Source organism: Ranitomeya variabilis, chromosome 1 (assembly GCF_051348905.1).
Source record: "Ranitomeya variabilis isolate aRanVar5 chromosome 1, aRanVar5.hap1, whole genome shotgun sequence".
NCBI classification, from domain to species: domain Eukaryota; kingdom Metazoa; phylum Chordata; class Amphibia; order Anura; family Dendrobatidae; genus Ranitomeya; species Ranitomeya variabilis.
This window is the reverse complement of record NC_135232.1, coordinates 738,645,590-738,671,782: the sequence shown is the minus strand read 5'-3', so window position 1 is coordinate 738,671,782 and position 26,193 is coordinate 738,645,590. Positions and strand designations below refer to the sequence as shown.

General features: G+C 44.3%; 1 protein-coding gene across 2 annotated transcripts in view; it reads left to right on the top strand.

The window, feature by feature from the left end:
- The first annotated feature begins 1,069 nt into the window (after window positions 1-1,069).
- Window positions 1,070-26,193, top strand: part of LBHD2 (LBH domain containing 2) — a 90,902-nt gene continuing 65,778 nt past the window's right edge. The window contains exon 1 of one of the 2 annotated variants that reach the window (XM_077251473.1): window positions 1,070-1,355. Coding sequence is in view for 1 of the 2 variants with exons in the window: in XM_077251386.1 (XP_077107501.1) it covers window positions 1,494-1,684 (191 nt within the window). In the remaining variant the exon portion in view is untranslated. Of the gene's footprint in view, window positions 1,356-1,407; window positions 1,685-26,193 lie in introns of those variants that run through there. The other variant, XM_077251386.1, reaches the window with a different exon arrangement.

Below are 26,193 nucleotides of genomic sequence, written 5' to 3'. Positions count from 1 at the left end.
TTCGTCATAGAGTAACATTAGCGACGCATTTGCGACGCATTTGCGACGCATTTCAAAACGGTGAATGCGTTTGGCGGCGTTTGGGCGTATGGTAGCGGTCCGTCGGGAGAAAAAAACGTTACATGTAACGTTTTTTGCTCCCGACGGTCCGCTTTTTCCGACCGCGCATGCGCAGTCGGAACTCCGCCCCCACCTCCCCGCACTTCCCCGCACATCACAATGGGGCAGCGGATGCGTGGGAAATATGCATCCGCTGCCCCCGTTGTGCGGCGGAGACCACACTAGCGTCGGGAACGTCGGCCCGACGCGCAGCGACGGGTTGTTCCCGACGCTAGTGTGAAAGTAGCCTTAGGCAGCGCTTTGAATGCAGCACATGTCCGCTGTGTACCAAGCACTGCCGGCGGCTATTGAACGCAGGTGATTCTGCATGTGTTCGTTGAACTGTGCAGAATCACCGTGTCCAATACATTGAATAGACATGCTGCAGTCTGGAAAGACGCGCCGCATGTCCGTCAGTGCTCGCATAGTGGGCATAGAATTTCTTGAAATCCCACCCACTACGCTGTAACATTTGGACACTGCGGGTTGAACTCTGCACAAGTACATAGCGTCCAACCCACAGCATTTACTGATCGTGGGAAGATACCCTAGGAAACAGGGATCAGCCCTCCACCACAATGTAACATCATGTGCAATAATAAAAACTTCAACACCTAATAATAAAGATGGTAAAAACATCAATACCATCCGGTTGGACTGGGGAGGACTTCCTGGGTGGAATCAGCACCTATTGGGATACTTATTACTGAGCTGAGATACAAGTGGAGAACCCTGGCTTTTGTGGTGACAGTAACTTCTGGTCGCAGCACATTGCTGTATAACTTTCAAATATTAATCTTAATCAATAAAAATCTATAGTACGACGAAATAATAGCAAACACATCAACAAGTAAGAATTACTAAAGTATCTAAACAACATTAGTCATTTGCTACTATTATGTATCCCATTGGTTATTGTGCATTAGTAAATAATACGAATTTTTGGCTGTTTTCTCCTTCTGCCAATACCAGCTGAGGCTCCGGGTGTGGGTCCAGCAGCCCCCTGGCACCTCCTGTGCTGGTGGTGGCGCCCCCTGTGGTGCACTCCAGTGTGCACAGCCCTGAGCTCCCCAGCTCGGTCTCTTCCTCCCTCTGTCTCTGCAGCTCTCTCTTTCTCTGCCTTGCACACAGTCATTTCTCTTCTCCCACCCTTGACCCAGTATTCCAAGCTCTGGAAGGCACCGAGCACACCGATCTGCAGAAGGAGCAGCAGCAGTGACCCAGGGAAGGAGCAGACTGCAGGACCCCTACTCCAGGTGAGCACACAGCCCCCCAGCACAGCATGCATCCCTCACACAGCCCCTGCCTGTGCTGTGCACACTCTCAGCCCAGCTAGCAGCTCAGCTCTCAGGGCTTCTTGTTGCATTAATTGAGTTGCAAAAGGAAGGAAGGAAATGGGAGTTAAAAATATAATAATGAAGAGAAAAAGAACTTTGCAGCCTGAGCTGAGCAGAGAACTCGCAGCCTGTGCAGGATCCTACAGGTCCACCTGCCTTACTGAGCTCTCACTAAATTGCACAGACAAAATCGGTCACTGTTGCAGCATAGTTGTGCTCTGGGAAGTGAAGGGGTTAATGACAAGCAGGTAAGGACTGACTTTCTGTCCTGGAATTCTCCCTTTGCACGATTGATTAGGGGAATGGTAAGTGCAGAGGTTTGATGCCACTTCGAGCTCAGTTGCAGTACCCAATAGTGCACCTAGGGGGCGGTGGTGAGCGTTAATTAGCGCCCTCTGCAGGAATGTGTTGGGTGGGTAACAAGAATGACAGCACAGACTGTCTCTCTAATGTCTTGCTAGAAGGGATAATTTTATTTTTTGCTACAAACTGTTCCATTTATGGATTTGATATAATTAATCCCCCATAAGAAACATTTAGATTAGGGGGTAAAAACAGTTGCAACCTGTAATGCCCTAACCTGCAGTTAGGGGGCACAGTGCTCTCCATGACTATCCCTTAGATCAGCCAATCGGCTCACTGGGTTGCTATACTTCCTGCTTGCACAAGGAAGGACTGATAAGATTTGGTTAGTTGCAGTACCCACCACTGCCTCTAGAGGCCACAGTTGACAACTGTGTATGTTCATTGGCGCCCTCTTCAGGAGGAGTGTTGGAAGTGTTAGATGTATCAGAAGACTGGCAGCAGAAAACTCGGATAAATGAAGAATTTCTCCGGAATATTTGCAGGTAGAAGGTTTGATGTTTTATGTAGCAGATATTCATTACGCTGCATGCTGCGAGGTAATGGACACACAACTCAGCATTAATTGGAGCAAAGACAGCAGGTGCCCTGCACTGTTCTGTTATCTATAGAACCACAAGTGTCAGCATGACCTGTCAATCAAGTAACATAGAATGTAGTAATGCAACATAGTGTATGTGATATATGGCGGTTTAACTAGTAGGGTAATAAATCGATGTAATTAGATGTACATTATAGTGGTGTAATATAGTAGTGTAATACAGCTGTATATTATAGCGGTATGATATGGTGGTATACTATATTAGTGAAATACAGCTATATAAAAGAAGTATATTATAGTGGTGTGATATGGCAATATACTATAGTAGTGTAATACAGCTGTATAATAATAGTATATTATAGTGGTGTGATATGGCAATATACTGTACTATAGTGGTGTAATACAGCCATATAATAATAGTATATTATAGTGGTGTGATATGGCGGTATACTAAAGTAGTGTTGTACAGCTGTATAATAATAGTATATTATAGAGGTGTGATGTAGTGTAATACAGATGCATAATAATAGTATATTATAGTGGTGTGATATGGCGGTTTACTATAGTAGTGTAATACAGCTGTATAATAATAGTATATTATAGTGCTATGATATGGCGGTATACTATAGTAGTGTAATATAGCTATACAATAGAAGTATATTATAGTGGTGTGATATGGCAGTATACTATAGTAGTGTAATACAGCTGTATAATAATAGTATATTATAGTGGTGTGATATGGCGGTATACTAAAGTAGTGTAGTACAGCTGTATAATAATAGTATATTATAGAGGTGTGATGTAGTGTAATACAGCTGTATAATAATAGTAAATTATAGTGGTATGATATGGTGGTATACTATAGTAGTGTAATACAGCTATATAATAGAAGTATATTATAGTTGTGTGATATGGCAGTATACTATAGTAATGTAATACAGCTGTATAATAATAGTATATTATAGTGGTGTGATATGGCAATATACTGTACTATAGTGGTGTAATACAGCCGTATAATAATAGTATATTATAGTGGTGTGATATGGCAGTATACTAAAGTAGTGTAGTACAGCTGTATAATAATAGTATATTATAGAGGTATGATGTAGTGTAATACAGATGCATAATAATAGTATATTATAGTGGTGTGATATGGCGGTATACTATAGTAGTGCAATACAGCTGTATAATAATGGTATATTATAGTGGTATGATATGGCGGTATACTATAGTAGTGTAATACAGCTGTATAATAGAAGTATGTTATAGTGGTGTGATATGGCGGTATACTAAAGTAGTGTAATACAGCTGTATAATAATAGTATATTATAGTGGTGTGATGTAGTGTAATGCAGATGCATAATAATAGTATATTATACTGGTATGATATGGCAGTATACTATAGTAGTGTAATACAGCTGTATAATAGAAGTATATTATAGTGGTGTGATATGGTGGTATAATATAGTAGTGGAGTAATACACCTGTATAATTATAGTACATTATAGTGGTGTCATATGGTGGTATAATATAGTAGTGTAATACAGCTGTATATTAGTGTATTACAGTGGTGTAATATAGTAGTAATAGTATATTATAGTGGTGTAATATGATAGTATACTATACTAGTGTAATACAGCTGTATCAAAGTATAGTGGTGTGATATGGCGGTATAATATAGTAATGTGATATCACTGTATAATAAGTAAATAATAGTGATGTAATATGGCAGTATAATAGTGTGATACAGCTTTGTAATAGAAGTATATTATAGTGCTGTGATATGGCAGTATTATATAGTAGTGTAATACAACTGTATAATAATAGTATATTATAATGATTTAATAAGGAGGCGGTATACTATAGTAGTATAATACAGCTGTATAATAGAGCTATATTATAGTGTTGTGATATGGCGGTATAATATAATAGTGTAATACAGCTGTATAACAGAAGTACATTATAGTGGTATGATATGATATGACACCATATCATCAAAACAGAACACATAATAGCACAAATAACATATCAGAAAGGTTCTATGTCTTATTAAGTAGGAGCTTGTACAGTCTCACAAGGACACTCTGCCGAGCTGAATACAAAAAACATATGGACTGGGAGTCCAAAATCACTTGCAAAAACATGTATCTTTATTAAACATGAAGGCACATAAAAAGTAAAAACAAGTATCAATACAAGATCATGGTTAAGTGATATGGGGGTGGGAGGAGCAGTCACCGAATATGTATCAATTAATTATAAAGTGCTAGTGCTTAAGGCTATGTGCCCACGTAGCAGAAAGTATGCAGAATTTTCCCGTTGAAATCCGGAATACCTTCGCAGGAAATCCGCTTGCGTTTTTTTTGCATTTTTATTGCGTTTTTTGCACGTATTTATCGCGTTTTTTTCGCAGATTTTTAGCTTTTTTTTTTTACAATGGTCCAAATACAATTCTATAGCAGCAAAACTGCCGATTTTCCGCCAAATTCATGAACATGCTGCGTTTTTTTCTACAATGATTTTCTGCTGCGGAAAAAAAATGCAGCATGGGCACAAAAATTGCGGAATGCATTAAAATAATGGGATGCTTTATGTAAGCATTTTTAAGTGTTTCCACAGCGGAAAACCGCCGCAAAAACGCTTAAAAACGCTAAAAATCCAGAACGTGGGCACACAGCCTTAAAGGTTTAAATACAATATACTGCTATGTATGCAGGGGTGAACATGGAGTTGTAACCGAGTATCTGCCCACCAACTGGAGTCTGGATAAGTGATGATACAGGCTCCAATTATACATATATGATTACAAGAAGCTCTTGACGTAAGGGGTACACGTGACTCATGACCGCCTTTACTGACTTAAATGCCTAACCTTAATTACTTACTGCATCGGATCTCTCGTAAACTGCCTTATCGTAAGGTCCCCTCCTGAATAACGACATTACACCAGATTTGGATTAAATGGCCACAGCAGCCTTTTATTAACCCCTTAGTGACAGAGCCAATTTGGTACTTAATGACCGAGCCAATTTTTACAATTCTGACCAGTGTCACTTTATGAGGTTATAACTCTGGAACGCTTTATCGGATCCCGCTGATTCTGAGATTGTTTTTTCGTGACGTGTTGTACTTCAAGTTAGTGGTAACATTTGTTCGATATTACTTGCGATTATTTATGAAAAAAATGGAAATATGGCGAAAATTTTTAAAATTTTGCAATTTTCAAACTTTGTATTTTTATGCCCTTAAATCAGAGAGATATGTCACAAAAAATAGTTAATAAATAACATTTCTCACATGTCTACTTTACATCAGCACAATTTTGGAAACAATTTTTTTTTTTGTTAGGGAGTTATAAGGGTTAAAAGTTGACCAGCAATTTCTCATTTTTACAACACCATGTTTTTTTTAGGGACCACATCACCTTTGAAGTGATTTTGAGGGGTCTATATGATAGAAAATAACCAAGTGTGACACCATTCTAAAAACTGCACCCCTCAAGCTGCTCAAAACCACATTCAAGAAGTTTATTAACCCTTTACGTACTTCACAGGAACTAAAACAATGTGGAAGAAAAAAATGAACATTTAACTTTTTTTTGCAAACATTTTACTTCAGAACCATTTTTTTTAATTTTCACAAGTGTAAAAACAGAAATTTAACCACAAATTTTGTTGTGCAATTTTTCCTGAGTACGCCGATACCCCATATGTGGAGGTAAACCACTGTTTGGGCGCACCGCAGAGCTTGGAAGCGAAGGAGCACCGTTTGACTGTTTCAATGCAGAATTGGCTGGAATTGAGATCGGACGCCATGTCGCGTTTGGAGAGCCCCTAATGTGCCTAAACAGTGGAAACCCCCCACAAGTGACACCATTTTGGAAACTAGACCCCCCAAGGAACTTATCTAGATGTGTGGTGAGCTCTTTGAACCCCCAAGTGCTTCACAGAAGTTTATAACGTAGAGCCGTGAAAATAAAAAATCGCATTTTTTTTCACAAAAATGATTTTTTCGCCCACAAATTCTTATTTTCACAAGGGTAACAGGAGAAATTAGACCACAAAAGTTGTTGTGCAATTTCTCCTGAGTACGTCGATACCCCATATGTGGAGGTAAACCACTGTTTGGGCGCACCGCAGAGCTTGGAAGTGAAGGAGCACCGTTTGACTTTTTCAATGCAGAATTGGCTGGAATTGAGATCGGATGCCATGTCGCGTTTGGAGAGCCGCTGATGTGCCTAAACAGTAGAGACCCCCCACATATGACACCATTTTGGAAACTAGACCCCTTAAGGAACTTATCTAGATGTGTGGTGAGCACTTTAAACCCCCAGGTGCTTCACAGAAGTTTATAACGTAGAGCCGTGAAAATAAAAAAATCGCATTTTTTCTACAAAAATGATCTTTTTGCCTCCAAATTTTTATTTTACCAAGGGTAACAGGAGAAAATGGACCCCAGAAGCTGTTGTACAATTTGTCTTGAGTACGCCGACACCCCATATGTGGGGGTAAACCACTGTTTGGGCGCATGGCTGAGCTCGGAAGCAAAGGAGCGCCATTTGACTTTTCAATGCAAAATTGACTGGAATTGAGATCGGACGCCATGTCGCGTTTGGAGAGCCCCTGATGTGCCTAAACAGTAGAAACCCCCCAAAAGTGACCCCATTTTGGAAACTAGACCCCCCATGGAACTTATCTAGATGTGTAGTGAGAACTTTGAATGCCCAAGTGCATCACAGAAGTTTATAATGCAGAGTCGTGAAAATAAAAAATATATATTTTTTAACAATAAAGATTTTTTAGCCCCCAAGTTTTTATTTTCACAAGGGTAACAAGAGAAATTGGACCCCAAAAGTTGTTGTCCAATTTGTCCTGAGTATGCTGGTACCCCATATGTGGGGGTAAACCACTGTTTAGGCGCATGGCAGAGCTCGGAAGGGAAGGAGCGCCATTTTGGAATGCAGACTTTGATAGAATTGTCTGCGGGCGTTATGTTGCGTTTGCAGACCCCTAATGTACCTAAACAGTAGAAACCCCCAACAAGTGACCCCATTTTGGAAAATAGACCCCACAAGGAACTTATCTAGATATGTGGTGAGAACTTTGAATGCCCAAGTGCTTCACAGAAGTTTATAATGCAGAGTAGTGAAAATAAAAAATATTTTTTTTCCCACAAAAAAGATTTTTTTAGCCCCCAAATTTTTATTTTCACAAGGGTAACAAGAGAAATTGGACCCCAAAAGTTGTTGTCCAATTTGTCCTGAGTATGCTGGTACCCCATATGTGGGGGTAAACCACTGTTTGGGCGCACGGCAGAGCTCGGAAGGGAAGGAGCGCCATTTTGGAATGCAGACTTTGATAGAATTGTCTGCGGGCGTTATGTTGCGTTTGCAGACCCCTAATGTACCTAAACAGTAGAAACCCCCAACAAGTGACCCCATTTTGGAAAATAGACCCCCCAAGGAACTTATCTAGATATGTGGTGAGAACTTTGAATGCCCAAGTGCTTCACAGAAGTTTATAATGCAGAGTAGTGAAAATAAAAAATATTTTTTTTCCCACAAAAAAGATTTTTTTAGCCCCCAAATTTTTATTTTCACAAGGGTAACAAGAGAAATTGGACCCCAAAAGTTGTTGTCCAATTTGTCCTGAGTATGCTGGTACCCCATATGTGGGGGTAAACCACTGTTTGGGCGCACGGCAGAGCTCGGAAGGGAAGGAGCGCCATTTTGGAATGCAGACTTTGATAGAATTGTCTGCGGGCGTTATGTTGCGTTTGCAGACCCCTAATGTACCTAAACAGTAGAAACCCCCACAAGTGACCAAATTTTGGAAACTAGACCCCCTAAGGAACTTATCTAGATATGTGGTGAGAACTTTGAAAGCTCAAGTGCTTCACAGAAGTTTATAATGCAGAGTAGTGAAAATAAAAAAATATTTTTTTTTCCAACAAAAAAGATTTTTAGCCCCCAAGTTTTTATTTTCACAAGGGTAACAAGAGAAATTGGACCCCAAAAGTTGTTGTCCAATTTATCCCGAGTACGCTGATGCCCCATATGTGGGGGTAAACCACTGTTTGGGCGCACGGCAGAGCTCAGAAGGGAGGGGGTACCATTTGACTTTTTTAGCGCAAAATTGGCTGTCGTGTTTGGAGACCCCCTGATGTACCTAAACAGTGGAAACCCCCCAATTCTAACTCCAACCCTAACCCCAACACACCCCTAACTCTAATCTCAACCCGATCCATAATCCTAATCACAACCCTAACGATAATCACAACCCTAACCCCAAAACAGCCCTAATCTCAACCCTAACCATAACCCTAATCAAAACCCTAAATCCAACACACCCCTAACCCTAATCCCAACCCTAACCCTAATCCCAACCCTAATCCCAAACGTAACACTAATCCCAACCCTAATCCAAACCCTAACCCTAATCCCAACTCTAACCCTAACTTTAGCCCCAACCCTAACTTTAGCCCCAACCCTAACCATAACTTTAGCCCCCGTCGTCACAAAAAAAGTTCAATGTAACCTTTTTTTTGTACGTCGCGTCCGCCATTTCCGCGCATGCGTGGCCGTAACTCTGCCCCCTCCTCCCCAGGACATAGACTGGGCAGCGGATGCGTTGAAAAACTGCATCCGCTGCCCACGTTGTGCACAATTTTCACAACGTGCGTCGGTACATCGGGCCGACGCATTGCGACCGCCCCGTACCGACGCAAGTGTGAAAGAAGCCTAAGGCTACTTTCACACTAGCGTCGTACTCGGCCCATCGCAGTGTGTCGGGCCGACGTACCGACGCTAGCGTTGTAAGCGCCGCACAACGGGTGCAGCGGATGCTGTTTTTTCAACGCATCCGCTGCCCCATTGTGAGGTGCGGGGAGGCGGGGGCGGAGTTCCGGCCACGCATGCGCGGTCGGAAAAAATGGCGGACACGTCGCACAAAAAAGTTACATGTAGTTTTTTTTGTGTCGATGGTCCGCCAAAGCACGACGCATCCATCGCACGACGGATGCGACATGTGGCAATCCGTCGCAATGCGTCGCTAATGCAAGCCAATGGAGAAAAAACGCATCCTGCAAGCACTTTTGCAGGATGCGTTTTTTCTCCAACGACGCATTGCGACGGAAGCCAAAAAACGCTAGTGTGAAAGTAGCCTAACCCTAACCCTAACTCTAACCCTAACCCTAACTCTAACCCTAACCCTAACTCTAACCCTAACTCTAACCCTAACTCTAACCCTAACCCTAACCCTAACCCTAATTTTAGCCCCAACTTGTCTTCTCCTGCCGGCCGGCAGATGGCAGCAGATGGCGGGCGCACTGCGCATGCGCCCGCCATGATGAAAAAGCCGGCTGGCAGGAGAAGACAGAAGAGGACCCAGGGACCCCGGGTGAGTATGTTAGGGTCCCTGAATCCCCCTATTTCTCTGTCCTCTGATGTGCGATCACATCAGAGGACAGAGAAATAACTGATCGCTTTTTTTTTTTTTTTTTTTTGCGGTCGCCGGTAAACTGTTAATTACCGGCGATCGCAAAGCAGGGGTCGGTGCAAACCGACCCCGATCATGTTCTTTGGGGTCTCGGCTACCCCCGGCAGCCGACCCCAAAGATCTTCCGGGTGCCGGGCGGCGGGCGCACTGCGCGTGCGCCCGCCATTTTTTCCCGGAAAAAAGATGGCGGCGCCCATGGGGAGACACGAGGAGCACCGGGGGAGGTAGGTGAGTATTGGGGGGCTATTGGGGGCCATCGGGGACCACATTTCTCTGTCCTCCGATGTGCGATCACATCGGAGGACAGAGAAATTAAACGGCAAATCGCGTTTTTTTTTTTTGTTGCGACCGCCGGTAAACGGTTAATTACCGGCGATCGCAACTCGGGGGTCGGTAAAACCCCCCCGAATCATGTTCTCTGGGGTCTCGGCTACCCTCGGCAACCGAGACCCCAGAGAAAATCCGACTCTGGGGGGCGCTATTCACTTTTTCCACAGCGCCGTTAATTAACGGCGCTGTGGATTAAGTACCCTTAGCGGCCGCCGTTAAAAGGCGTATCGGCGGTCGTTAAGGGGTTAAACATAAATAAAACATGTAAACAATATCCCCCCAGGGAGTGGTGGTCCTCGAAGCCTAAAAAATAACCTTGCATAAATTCAAATTGTGTACCTTGGCCTCCAGGCTTAGTCTTGCCTCCAGCCGCTAAGCACCAGCTCGGAGGCAGATAATGACCAACCCGGCCAAACCAACCGATTACCAAATCCTTTAATCAGCCCCTCCACGGGCTGATCTACCACAACCACTCGCAATCCACTCCGGGGGAGTCCAGGACCACTAGAGGTCCCCCCCCCTTAGAATCCGCCATTCCCCTCTTTCCACCAACTTCGAGGACCTCCCTACCCCGCCTAACTGCTATGACAAAAATTACTCCTTCCCCTTAAACAAAAACATAACCTTAAAATAAACGCGATTAAACAAAATCGAAACAGGAAAAAGGAAGGGTGGGTGGGGATTTCAGCCACCGCCGGACCAGCAGGTGAGCGTGGCAGTTGCTGAGGTGAAATTGGCAGTTTCTTATCCAAATCACCCCCTCAGTAAGCTCCCCCTGCTTGCTCCTCTCGGACTCATCCAAACCCCGCCCCCCCGTCCTACACAGCCCAAGCAAACTAATTAACCCCGACTTGCCCTTGCCCACCCTGAGGCTCTGCCATTCCCTGTGGCCTCCCTTGAGGGCCAGGGGCCCAGTATGGCCTTTCCTTACCCAGAGTTCCCCAAGAGAGACACCATGTAGAGAGCCCTAACACGTATTTCACGTTGGCTTTTTCAGATGGGCCCCTGAAGAAGGCAACTTGAAACGAGCGTTGGGGCTCTCTACTTGGTGTCTCTCTTGGGGAACTCTGGGTAAGAGCTTCTTGTAATCATATGTGTATAATTGGAGCCTGTATAGTCACTTATCCAGACTCCTGTTGGTGGGCAGCTACTCGGTTACCACCCCATGTTCATCCCTGCATACATAGCTGTATATTGTATTTAAACCTTTTAAGCACTAGCACTTTATAATTAATTGATACATATCCTGCCGTGTCTTCTCCTCCCACCCCCTTATCACTTTTTGCAAGAGAGATTCACGTTGTTCTACCCATCTCGTACTATAACCATGATCTTGTATTGATACTTGTTTTTACTTTTTATGTGCCTTCATGTTTAATAAAGATACATGTTTTTGCAATTGATTTTGGGCTCCCAGTCCATATGTTTTTTGTATTTAGTGGTATGATATGGAGGTATAATCTAATAGTGATACAGCTGTATAGTAGAAGTATATTGTAGTGGTATGATAGGGAAGTACAATATAGTAGTGTAACACAAATGTATAATAAAGGTGTATATTATAGTGGTGTGATATGGTGTTATATTATAGTGGTGTGATATGGCGTTATATTATATTGGTGTGATATGATGGTATGTTTTAGTAGTGTGAGACAGCTGTTTATTTAGAGGTATATTATAGGGGTATAATATAAAAGTGTAATACCGCTGTATAACAATGGTGTAATGTAGCGCTGTAATTAAGAGGTATATTATAGTGGTGTATTATAACACTATAACACCGCACTTTGATACAGCTGTATAATAAAGGGTATGTTATAGTGGTGTAATTTAATGGTATAAATAGTAATGAAAAACAGCTGAAGATTAAAGGGGTATAATGTAGAGCTGTAATATAGCGATATAACATAGTGTAACTAGTGTTGAGCATTCCGATACTGCAAATATCGGGTATCGGCCGATATTCGCTGTATCGGGATTCCGATACCGAGTTACGATACTTTTGCAATATCGGATACCGGAATCGGAAGTTCCTATAGTGCAATTATGCACTATAATGGAGTGTGGGCGGAGACTGTGTGTGTGTGCGCGGGCGGGGTCTGTGCGTGACCGTGGGTGGTCTGTACGTGCCTGTCGGGGCTCTGCGGGCTGTCGAGGGTCTGTGCAAGCACGTACAGAGCCCCGGCAGCCCTGCACAGAGCCCCAGCAGCCCGCGCAGAGCCCCGGCAGCCACGCACAGAGCCCCCGGCAGCCCGCACAGAGCCCCCGGCAGCCCGCACAGAGCCCCCGGCAGGCCCGCACAGAGCCCCGGCAGGCCCGCACAGAGCCCCGGCAGGCCCGCACAGAGCCCCGGCAGGTACGCACAGACCCCCGGCCCGCACACACAGACACGCACAGTGTCCGCCCACACTCTTCCCCCCTCCGGGACAGGATGTAGAAGGACAGAAAGGGCTTATTTACATTCCAATATTTGTTTCCCATTGACTTGCATTGGTATCGGGATCGGCGATATCCGATATTTTTTGGATATCGGCCGATCCAATCCGATACCGATACTTCTGGATATCGGAAGGTATCGCTCAACACTAAGTGTAACACATCTGTACAATAGAGGTAGATCATAGTAGTGTGGTATAATATAATAGTGTAATACAGCTGTATAATTGTTGTATAATATAGTGTTATAATTAAGGGGTATACTGTATTTTAGTGGTGTATTATAGCAGTATAATATAGTACTGTAATACATGTGTATAATAAAGGGGTATATTCTAATGGTATTAATAGTAGTTTAATAAACGGTTATATTATAGCAGTTTAATACATCTGACTATAGTCGTCTACTGCAGTATGTTAATATAATAGTATAAAATGTTAGTGTAATACAGCTTTATAATGGAGAAATAAATTATAATGGTGTAATATGGCGGTATAATATCGTGTGATGCAGCTGTAAAATAAAGTTGTATAATATAGCAGTTTAGTGGAATGCAGCGGAATAACAAGGTTGTATTATGGATCTGCATAATATAGCAGTATGTAGCGGTATAACATGGTTGTGTAATGAATCTGTATAATACAGTGACATAATATAGCAGTATGATGACACTGTTGGGGATTCCCAGCTTGAAGGGATTCAGGCAGAATCACAGTGTGAACAGGGCCTGATATAGTAGTATAATACCGTATAGAGCAGAGGTGGGTGCGCACTGTGAATCTGATTACTGCCCATTTCGGAGTCACTTGTCAAATGAGTGAAATGGAATCAATCATAGTTTAGTTAGATTGTCGTCCACATATCTGATGTCCCAGCTTAAAGGGGCTTTCCTAAGATTGAAAGTTATTCCCTGATCACTAGGGGTCTGACCAGCGGGACCCCCCCGGGACAGGGTTCTGCAGAGCCTCGACTGGATGCAGCATGCTCGTGGTTGATCCATTCATTGTCTGTGGGACTGCTGGAAATGTCCATCACCGCAGTGATCCTGACAGCTGGTAGCAGCGTGCCAGTGTTGTGAGGGTCCATAGAGGAGACATGGGGGGTCTTACTGCTAGTTTATTTGGAGATTTGTCATTACGTTCTCGTTATAAACCAATCCCAGTAACACAGCAGAATTGCTGCAGGGAAACTCTTCAGGGCTCCATGGGGAACGTCCTTTCCCTGCAGCCGTCGGTCTCCATTTCTCTCACTTTTCAGCGGAGTCAGACACTTGTAGGGCGATTATTGAGATTAAATATTGAGCTTCCACCATATTCATAACAAACAGAACATGCTGATATTAAATACTGGATCTGGGCGTGAGATAGTTACCAGATAACAGGTAATTCAGGAGTGAACCGTCATCTACAGGGAAGATACTCAGCATGATGTACTCCGAGTAATATACAGTGCCTTGCGAAAGTATTCAGCACCCTTGAACTTTTCAACCTTTTCCCACATATCATGCTTCAAACATAAAGATACCAAGTGTAATTTTTTGGTGAAGAATCAACAGCAAGTGGAACACAATTGTGAAGTTGAACCAAATTTATTGGTTATTTAAAATTTTTGTGGAAATTCAAAAACTGAAAAGTGGAGCGTACAATATTATTCAGCCCCTTTACTTTCAGTGCAGCAAACTCACTCCAGAAGTTCATTGTGGATCTCTGAATGATCCAATGTTGTCCTAAATGCCTAATGATGATAAATATAATCCACCTGTGTGTAATCAAGTCTCCGTATAAATGCACCTGCTCTGTGATAGTCTCAGGGTTCTGAAGCACAGAGAGCATCATGAAGACCAAGGAACACAACAGGTAGGTCCGTGATACTGTTGTGGAGAAGTTTAAAGCCGGATTTGGATACAAAATGATTTCCAAAACTTTAAAGATCCCAAGGAGAACTGTGCAAGCGATCATATTGAAATGGAAGGAGTATCCTACCACTGCAAATCTACCAAGACCCGGCTGTCCCTCTAAACTTTCATCTCAAACAAGGAAGAGACTGATCAGAGATGCAGCCAAGAGGCCCATGATCACTCTGGATGAACTGCAGAGATCTACAGCTGAGGTGGGACAGTCTGTCCATAGGACAACAATCAGTCATACACTGCACAAATCTGGCCTTAATGGAAGAGTGGCAAGTAGAAAGCCATTTCTCAAAGATATCCATAAAAAGTGTCATTTAAAGTTTGCAACCAGCCACCTGGGAGACACACCAAACATGTGGAAGAAGGTGCTCTGGTCAGATGAAACCAAAATCAAACTTTTTGGCAGCAATGCCAAACGATATGTTTGGCGTAAAGGCAACACAGCTCATCACCCTGAACACATCATCCCCACTGTGAAACATGGTGGTGGCAGCATCATGGTTTGGGCCTGCTTTTGTTCAGCAGGGACAGGGAAGATGGATAAAATTGATGGGAAGATGGATGGAGCCAAATACAGGACCATTCTTGAAGAAAACCTGTTGGAGTCTGCAAAAGACCTGAGACTGGGACAGAGATTTGTCTTCCAGCAAGACAATGATCCCAGACATAAAGCAAAATCTACAATGGAATGGTTCACAAATAAACGTATCCAGGTGTTAGAATGACCAAGTCAAAGACCAGACCTCAATCCAATCGAGAATCTGTGGAAAGAGCTGAAAACTGCTGTTCACAAATGATCTCCATCAAACCTCACTGAGCTCGAGCTGTTTGCTAAGGAAGAATGGGCAAGAATTTCAGTCTCTCGATGTACAAAACTGATAGAGACATACCCCAAGCGACTTGCAGCTGTAATCGCAGCAAAAGGTGGCGCAACAAAGTATTAAGTTAAAGGGGCCGAATAATATTGCACGCCCCACTTTTCAGTTTTTGAATTTCCACAAAAATTTTAAATAACCAATAAATTCCGTTCAACTTCACAATTGTGTTCCACTTGTTGTTGATTCTTCACCAAAAATATACATTTGGTATCTTTGTGTTTGAAGCATGATATGTGGGAAAAGGTTAAAAAGTTCAAGGGGGCCGAATACTTTCGCAAGGCACTGTATGTACACAAGGACTGCGCCAGCAGAAAAGTGAGTGCAACTCTAGGGTATAATACAGGATGTAACTCAGGATAAGTAATGTAAGGCATGTACACAGTGACTGCACCAGCAGAATAATGAGTGCAGCCCTGGGGTATAATACAGGATGTAACTTAGGATCAGTAATGTAATGTATGTACACAGTGACTGCACCAGCAGAATAGTGAGTGCAGCTCTGGGGTATAATACAGGATGTAACTCAGTATCAGTAATGTAATGTATGTACACAGTGACTGCACCAGCAGAATAGTGTCTGCAGCTCTGGGGTATAATACAGGATGTAACTGTAACACCCCAGGTAACCGGTTATTACAGTAGCATTGCTTTCCTCACAGGGAGAGTGATGCCATGCTTGGAAGCAAGGAAGGATCCCTTTAACAGGTAACCAGCACATACAACACTGTTCTGACTCCAGGCCAGAAGGGGGAGCTCTGAACTCTAAGTCAGGGGAACGTCCTTAGATAGATATATCCTGGTCTGGAGGAGGAGTTAAGTCAGTCTGTCAGAGACAGGGAAGGAGTTCAGATTGTGAGAAGAGAGAGAGCGGAGTGGAAGCAGACAGAGAGAGTCTGATAGGAAAGCTGGGGCTGTGCAGCCACGTGAGGTGCTGCAGCTCCTGGAAGCTGCGACTGAGCTTCCTCCACGCTGAAGCGCAGAATTCCGGTAGCCGGAAGACCAAGGTTGTGGGGGTAACTTCATGCCCCACAGCAGAAACCAGTGGACAGCTGGATTTCAAGTCACCTGTCCACCATTCACACCCAAAGGCACAGTAACACATAGAGCCCAGGTCATAATTAGAGATCCTGTTAAAATGCTCGCGTTACCTGCCATGAGGGTTAGTGTCCTACCCAAAGGGGGACAGAGAGAAAGTGAGGACCTTGTGTGAGGCCTAAGGCAGCAAGGGACTACAACACAGGGCTAGAAGTAAGGCTTCCCATTCCACCTGGCTAAGGGGATTCCTGAGTTGCTTCCAGGCTGGTCGGGCCACACCAACACGCGCGATCTGGACCCTGGACTGTGGCTGCCTTGCATCAGTAAAGAGGTAAAGAGACTGCAACTTGTGTCCTCTGTTTCTTTCTACTACATCGGGAGCCCTGGGGACCAAGGTTCACCTGTGGGAAGCCATACAATCCCTGCTGCCATAACATCACCCCAGTGGACCCCTTTAAGCAGCGTCGGTCATCCCTGACCGAATACCACAGGTGGCGTCACGAACAAACTTTATAAACTTTATTTCCCATTTGCTCTAACCCCTTTTATTGGATGCCCAGGGCCACAGAGTGGGTCGCTGCCGCCGTGACTTGCCCTTTAATGACCACTGGACCCGGTACCGAGTACCCCTAGGCCCTGGTGGGGCGCTCCATAACTCAGGATCAGTACAGGATCAGTAATGTAATGTATGTACACAGTGACTGCATCAGCAGAATAGTGAGCGCAGCTCTGGAGTATAATACATGGGTATTGTATTTTACGGACCATAAGCACTTAGGTTTAAGAGGAGGAAATTAGGGGAAAAAAAATGAAGCAAAAAATGTGGTCAGTTCTGTTCTTCTGTTTTCCCCTATCCTGATATATATGGTCGCCTCATCCCCACCCTAATACACATGGCCCCCTCATCCCTACCCAGATATGCATGGCCCCCTCATCCCTATCTTGGTATGCATGGATCCCTCATCCCTATCCTGGTATGCATGGTCCCCTCATCCCTATCCTGGTGTGCATGGCCCAGTCATCCCTATCCTGGTAGGAATGGTCCCCCTCATCCCTATCCTCGCAGGAATGATCGCCCTGATCCCTATCCTAGTATGCATGGACCCCATCTCGTCTAAATATGCATGGCCTCATCCCTATCCTGGTATGCTGGGCCTCCATCTCGTCCTAGTATGCATGGTCCCATCCCTATTCTGGTATGATTGGACCCATCCTTATAAATGCCACCCCCATCCCATCCCCATCCTGAAATGCATGACCCCATCAGAAAACATAAAAAAACCCAAACCATTACACTTACCTTCCCAGCGCTCCCTCGCAGCATCTTGTTCCGGTGCCCGCATCTGCTTTATGGTTGTGAGCAGTGCATGGCATGGACGTCTAGCGCTATTGACAAGCAGAACACAGCTGCCGGAAAACTCACTGCTCTGCACATCGGGACTGTGTGCGCAAAGAGCAGTGAGTATTCATTGCTCTTCAGTAGCTCGCACAGTGTCAGCCATCGGGGGATGGAAATGGTGGGCTTGAGTGTGGGGTGGTGGTTAGTTTAGTCTTGTATATATTTGTATAGTTTGTGGTTATTTTATATATTAAAAAAAGTTTATGTATAGGTTTTGTTTGCTGTTGTTTATTTTACTTGTTTATTATTTGGTTTATTTGTTTGAGCGTACAGCAGAGCGGGAGAGCTTGCCGTTTTCTCAGTGGGCTGAAGTGATGGCCCCCCTTCCTGACGGGAGATGCCCAGAAGGCCTACAGGATGACGCCCTGGACTATAAGAAACTGAACTGGGGGTTAAAACGTATGTACGAGCTCAAGGGGTGTTCCAGTGGTCCTTTATGGAAACTCGCCCCGCCAGGGCTCAGGCATATAATTTACTACAGCTGGTAAAGAAATGGGTTCAGCCTGAGACTTTAACCCCTTTCCAGATGGTAGATAGACTGGTGGTTGAGCGGCTAGTAAGAACTCTGCCAGCCGCTATTCACCGCTGGGTGGGCCAAGGGGATCCCAGCACCCTAGACCAGGTGGTCAGCCTGGTTGAGCGGTATACGGCCACTCAGGACTTTATATGGCATACTGCTCCACTGCGGTTATCACGTCGGGACCTGCCAGCCCAGGAACCCTTGGCTGGGGCCAATCAGGACCGAGGGTACGTGATTGGCATGGGGTTATCAAACCCCAAATAAATAAAATCGAGGCCATACAGAACTTGCCCCAATTTGTTACCACCAAACAGGTGAGAGCTTTTCTTGGCATCGTTGGGTATTACCGGAGGTTTATACCTAATTTCTCTGGGAGAGCAACACCCCTAGCCAATCTCCTCAAGGGAAAGAATTTGGTCATGGTCTGGTGCAACCCTCAGGTGGAGGAAGCATACCAATCCATGAAGTTGGTGCTGTGCGGACAGCCTGTTCTCATCAGCCCCAACTTCAAGAGAGACTTCATAGTGCAGACGGACACCTCTAACATCGGCCTAGGAGAGGTCCTGTCGCAGGAGGTGAACAGAGAGGAACATCAGGTCACCTACCTGAGTAGGAAATTCACCCCAGCCGAGAAAAATTATAGCGCAGTAGAGGAGTGCCTGGCTATTAAGTGGGCCTTGGAATCCCTATGTTATTTCGTGCTCAGTCGACCATTTTCCTTGGTGACGGATCTTTCACCCTTGGTATGGATAAGAAATGCCAAGGAGAGGAATGCTCGGGTCACCCGATGGTTTCTGTCTCTGCAAATGTCAATCACTTTCACAGTTTTAAAAAATAGGGAATAAGAGGAGTAAATCAAATAGGCTCACTGTAGACAATTAATTAAAAATATTAAACAAAACGTGAGCACAACCCCATCACCAAACCAGTTAAAGGTAGTAAACCCCACAGGGCGGTGCCTAGCCCTGTAATGAACTGAGCCTTCCTACCTACCAGCGGAGGTTGGCACCCTAAAAACCTGCGCAATGGCGCCCTCGCTCGTCGACGGCTCTCCCTCCTGGCCCTATAAGGCCCTATTGGTGACTAGGGAGTGATAAGTTATTCAGTAGGTGGGACAGAGGGAATAGATAATAGAGTATGTCAGTGTTTTGGTGTCAAAAATTGATGTAGTCAAAAACATGTATCACTATTCAATGCCTTAGCTTGAATAGGAAAAGAACTAGCGCAAAAGGACTGTCCCTAGACATCACTAATTTGTTCATGCTCTCTAGTTATACAACCTACTGCGGGAGTTGACACCATGGAACCTCAAAACAGGTGTCCTCGCTAGTTCGCGAAATTCCACTGTCCCTTTCTCTTAGGCCGGTTTCACACATCCTGATATTTCCGGTACAGGTAAACACGGTACCGGAGATATCCGTGTCTGTGTGATACATCTGTGTTCTGAGAGGAAAGGCGTGCACTCTGAAAGTGTGATGCTGGTGCAGGCTGAACCTGGACTGGATCCAGTAGACTCATAAATTCGGACAAACAACCGCACTCAGAGAATGTATTCAAATTTCGTCATAAATGTGAAATATTTATTGAGGAACACCACAGTGCTCAATAAAGTATTGAGGTAACGTTTCGACCCCTTGATGGGTCTTTATCAAACCTCACTGAAAAAAACATAAAAATACAATATATTTGAGATAATGTGGCCAAGAAAAACAAAGAAAAATATGGCAAAGTGCAAAAATAAAAATAATAAAACAATAGTAATAAAGCAGTATGGTGCATGAGCACCAGGTGAGCATCCAAAGTCGTGATGTATACGTACAATAAAAGCTAAAACATTCAAATATAGACATCCAATAATTTACATATATACAGATAATGCCCATATAGAGTACGCAATGAATGAAATAGACATAGCAGCGTCCAGGAAGGCAACAACGGAGATGGCTGGCCACGCAGAAAATTAAATAAGGCATGAAGCTGGTGTAATAGATATGCGAGAGGTGTAGAGCATAACTGACCTTTAAAGTGGAGAGCAATAGGGAAAGAAGAGGACACTGTCCAATGGACGGACACAAAGGCTCCCATGGAGAGTTTAAAGAAAGTGAGGCAAAGAAATAATGCTAAGAAAAGGACCATAAATCAAAACATAAGAAAAAGGTATAAAAGACAGCTGGAGAGTGCGGGGGTCCAGTACGGCACGGACAGGGAGCGGGATCCCTAAAGGCACTATGGACAAAAGGCCCGAGGTCAAGGTGCTGGTAGCGTTGTAAGGTGCAGAAAGATGGAGGCATGAGAGCAAAATACCTGTAGGTCCAGAGACAGGGAGATCGGCGGTGGTGTGAGCCGTCATTGGTGGTCAGCGGGTACAGAAGGCTCACACCACCGCCGATCTCCCTGTCTAAGAAAAAGAGCCCCTGTAAAAGAGTTTACTACTATCGGGTAACGTAATAGAATGTATGGTGGTTATGGAAAAGAGGAGCAATAGGCAAGTGTATAATGTCCGTATATAGATGCCAAAATTATGATTATACAGTAATTGATACGTAAACAAAATCAATAAAAAAATAACTGATGCAGTTTAACAGATCCTCTTCTAGAATTATACATTGTATAATCTCTTTTGCTCATATGCTCCTAAAAAAATACCGTTATATGGTCAGTTGATAATATATTAAATCAAACCGCTCATGTGCCATAAATTAGCTCTTTCAATCAGATATAAATCCACCCTTGTCAATGACATCCTGAGCAATATACCACAACCACATATTATAGGTACACAAAACACTTGGACTCCAAGCTAGATTGCAGCTCACTGAAACTCTCAACTGCAAACAATATTGGAGAATACAGATTGATCCTTATAGGTGATATGGAAAATACTAGGCCACAACCACCTGTCGTAGTTATAGCAAGAGATTGAACTCCAAGCTAGGATACAGCTAGCTGCAGCTCTCAGCTACAACTGGACGCGTTTCCCCTTTTACCAAGGTTCATCAGGAGTATAATGAGAAGCAAAGAGTACTTAGCTTATAGTTGTCCATCTTCAATTAGGGCTCGGTGGCCAGATATTAACCAATTAATCCCCTCTCAGGTGTGATGCTGAACATGCACAAGGCAATCCCAGCCCTTTTTTATATTACAGAGTACTCACAGGTGGAACATCACGCAGGGAAGGCGAAAGGGAATATAGATGCCCTGTCGTGGGCACCCTGTATGGTGACAAGTGTTCAACCCCACAAGTTTAAACAGGGGGGGTATGTGAGGCAGTGACGGGGTCATATGCGAGGGTCAATATGTGTCCCCCAGGATGAGGACAGAGTCCTGTTAAACCCGCTTGAGTGCCTTTTGTTCACAGCAGGACGCCTGTGAATCTCAAGGCAAAATAAAAGAAAAAATCTATTGGATCCAAATAGTGACTCAGCCAGATTTTTAGGAAAACACAGTAAGGGCTTTTATTTTTAGAGGGATTTGCAGGTTTGGTAGTGGGACGAATCTCTCTCTCCACGTATCAATTATAAAATAATATTGAACAATGGTGCTACCTTTTATCACACTTGAGCAATAAATTGTTTCCCTTTATTGACATCAGTAGGTATGAGTCAGTTGCTTGAATGTTGAATCAGCGCTCAAAATGTCGGTCTCCAGTATCCTGCGTGACAGATATTCTCCTTTCCTCTGTCCTGTCTTGGGTATGTGCATTGTCAGCACTGCTATGTCAGATGTAGAGTGTGACAGTGCCTCCCGCAGCTCCCCGGCTACAGATGCGCCTGCCCCTGTGATGAGGCTGCAGATCTGGACTTTGTGCTGTCTTCCCGGATTGTTATGTATTATTATTATTAGGAGATTTTGTAGTAAAAACCCACAAATCCAATGTGCTACATAGTTTCCTTACACGATTGTCTTCTGAATCGCAGATTTTGTGGCATGTGATGTGTGTAATGTGTGTATTTTGTGATAATTGTGTCTAATCTACATGTTATTTTGAGTTTGGAAAATTATTAAATAATTAGAAAAGTGACTTTGTGGTCCGACATCAGAAGACATGACCCTGTGTATGGCCACCTGTGTTACCTATATGGCATATGCTGTTTGCCTGCTGGAAGCTATAGCTCTATAAAAGAGAGATCCCATATTAGAAGTATTGGTTATATGTGTAAATGTGTATGTTCATTAATAGGAACCCATCAGCAGGTAGGATGAAAACTCCTCAGATAAATCCGTATTTAATTATCTCTCGATGTGAATGGGATTTCATTATCTCCGACACATATCCCCTGAAGGGTCTGCTCCCGTGGAGCAGATTTTCAGCTGTGGAGTTGTGAGTGGTAAATGGTCTGGGTATTACAGCAGCAGCATTCTGAACTGCACGCTGCAAAGAAAATCTTCAGCATCAATTCACTGGAATGCGGATTGGAAAAGTCAATTTGTGTTACAAATGTCACCGTCTGCAATGCGAAAAGTGAAATATATATAGTGAAAAAAGAAATATATATATATATATATATATATATATATATATATATATATATATATGTATGTATATATACACAGAGTTTCTGCAATTAAATATGCAGGAGCAAAAGCCCGTCATTTCCTGCATATTTTTATATGTGTCCACTCCAGACTCTTCTGTCCTCTCCTGATCCCTTTGTCCCCTCCAGACTTCTCTGCCTCCCTCTAAACTTTGTCTCCTCCATACTCTATACTCCTCTGTCCCTTTGAGACCCCTCTATGCCCTCCAGACCCCTCTATCTATTCAGACACCTCCAGACTCCTCTGCCCTGTTCAGACCCTTCTGCCCCCCGTCCAGACACTTCTGCCCCATCCAGATCCTTCTGCCCCATCCAGATCCTTCTGTTCCCGTCCAGACTCTTCTGCCCCTTCCAGACCCCTTTATCACCTCCAGACTTAACGTATCTCCTCTAGACCTCTCTGTCCCCTCCAGACTCATCTGTCTTTTGACCCTTCTGCCCACCCAGACCCCTATGTCCCCATCAGTTCCCTTTAGACCACTCTGTCTCCTCCAGACTTCTCCATCTCATCTCTACCAGACTCCTCTGCCTTTCTCTGACCTTCATGTCCCCTCCAGACTCCCCTTTCTGGTTGTGATCAGACACTGAAAATTTAGCATGCCCGATCCTTCTTTTCCTTGATACAGTCGGGAGCCCCCCAGACACTTTAGTTGGTTGGTGAGTTCAGCCGACCTGAATCTAATCTGTATTTGATAAACCAAAACCTTTCACTTCACATTGACCACAAATGTTAACGGTTTTCTTAAAGGGGTCCCTGCCCCAAATTGTGGTGGAGAACAAAGACTATTGTGATCATAGATGGTTACTCGTGGCTCTGCGGGGACTCCAGAGGTAGCAGCGGTAACTGTGGGTACCAGGGGAAGTGGCGTTTTCTTTATTGCTTTTGATCTTCTGATCACCATTTATTGGGGTTCGCAAAACACCAGAAAACAAAACGATAAGGAATTAATATTTTTTTTTTAGAAAGAAATAAAAAGCCGCCCGAACCCTGGCATCTGAAGAGTTAAGAAATGAAGTCCAATATTTCCGTAACGTTTGCAAACAGATTATAATTTCACGTTACGGCGGGGAAAGCTTGCCACATCCTGCAAACAGGTCGCTGTTTGTTCTATGGGTGTGAATGTGTTTTTCACCGGTCTGCACTTTGCCAAAATGAAATCCCACAAAAATCCAGATTTCATCTGGTACAGGAGGGTATTTTTTGCTTGCAGCTCCGGGGGAGTGTGGTGCCTGAATAGTTTGTTTTTCATGAGCTGTGGGGAAACGAATCACCACCTCAAGTTGGGATCCGAGCCAAACTCTGCATAAAAATATCTGTAATGAGACAATCTGGCTATTCATGATGATGGCGCGACTGGCGATTAAAGGGGTGATATATGTCTGTTCAATATGAACGCCAATCACTTTATACATACACTATATGGAAAAAAGTATGTGAGCCCTTTGCATCCCAGAGCCTTTCTGACCACCCGTCCCACATCCTTACACATTAATATTGAGTCGGGAGGGATTTATACAAGATTTTAGAGAAGTGCTATCCGTCACTGCACAGAACACGTCTACTCCAGAGTCCAGTGGTGGAGGCTTTACACCACTCTATCCGACTCTCAGCATTGTGCTGGGTGATGTACAGCTGCATGAAGCTTCCAGCGGGGCGCAGTGTTGGTGCTGATACCAGAGGAGGTCTGGACTCTGCAGTTATGGAGTCAGCAGAGCAGTGGAGACTTTTCTGCCCTCTGGTCTCCCCATCGTGGCTGAGTTGCTGCGGTTCCTTCCTTTTCTCTATAATATCACTCACAGGTGATGGAGGAAGAAGTGTCATGGACGGACTTGTTACCCTGGTGGCTCCTATTACAGGAGCGTGCTCATATCGGTGAGCTCTGCACCATCGGCCGATCTGTTAGTAACAGCAGATGGCATGGCGGTGGGCAGTGTGTTATACAATGGGGGTGGCAATGGAATTGGACCTCATGCACCAGGGTCCGTGGAGCCGGATGTTATACACTGGTGGGGGGGCAGTGGGGTTGGACCTCATGCACCAGGGTCCGAGGGGCCAGATGTTATACACTGAGGGGGAATGAGGTCGGACCTCATGCACCAGGGTCCGAGGGTCCGGATGTTACACACTGGTGGGGAGGCAATGGGGTTGGACCTCATGCACCAGGGTCCGAGAGGCCGGATGTTATACACTGGGGGTTGGAGGCAATGAGGTCAGGCAACAGATCAAGCAAACAGAACTCAAGGCACAGGATAGCACAGCACACACCTCAAACCTCTCAAGGTGAATGTACATCTGGCAGTGTTCTGGGAGAAACAGCTCAGTTAAGAAGCATGGCCATTAACTGGAATAATAAACACATGGAGACAGCCGACCCTCACAGTCTCAGATTGGATAGTCGAGCTGTCAATCAACACACTGACAGCTCAGCACACCCCTGTACCAGATTGGATGGCCAAGCTATCAGTAACTGCATACCAGACACCCTGAGGGGTGGAACCGTGACAGTACGCCTCTTCTAAGGGGGGCACCGGACCCCAGGCTTCCCAGGAAATTTTAGATGGAAGGCCCTAACTAACCGATCGTCCTTCACGTCTCAAGCAGGGACCCAGGATTTCTCCTCTGGTCCATATCCCCTCCAGTGGATGAGGTACTGGAGGGAATTACAGACCCTCCGAGAATCCACAACCCTCTGAACCTCATACTCCAGGCCACCCTCCACTGAAAGTGGAGGAGGCGGGGATGAGGGAGACAATGCAGAATGGATATACTCCTTTAATTGGGATTTATGGAATATGTTAGGGATGCGAAGGGATGGAGGAAGCTTTAACCTAAATGCCACAGGATTGACCACTTCCAGGATCTCACATGGACCAGTGAACTTTGGACCCAACTACGCCGACTGCACTTTTTGTTTAATGTTTCTAGAAGACAACCAAACCTTATCCCCAATCTTAAAAAATATGACCCACCATCTTCTATCTGCCTTTAGTTTTTGGCAAATTTGGGCAATCTCAATATTCTTTTGAACCTCCCTCCAGACATCCCCAAGTCTCTGCACGGCGACCTCCACCCCGGGACATTCAGAACTAATCCTAGAAAACTCGCCAAAATGGGGATGAAAACCATAATTACAGAAGAATGGCGAGGTTCCAGTAGATTGATTTACTCGACCATTGAAAGCAAACTCAGCGAGAGGTAAAAACGAAGACCAGTGCCAAGCTGCCACAAAGCACTTAAAATCTGTTCCAAATATTGATTTGTCCTCTCAGTCTGATCATTGGTTTCAGGGTGATAAGCAGATAAAAATCAATCC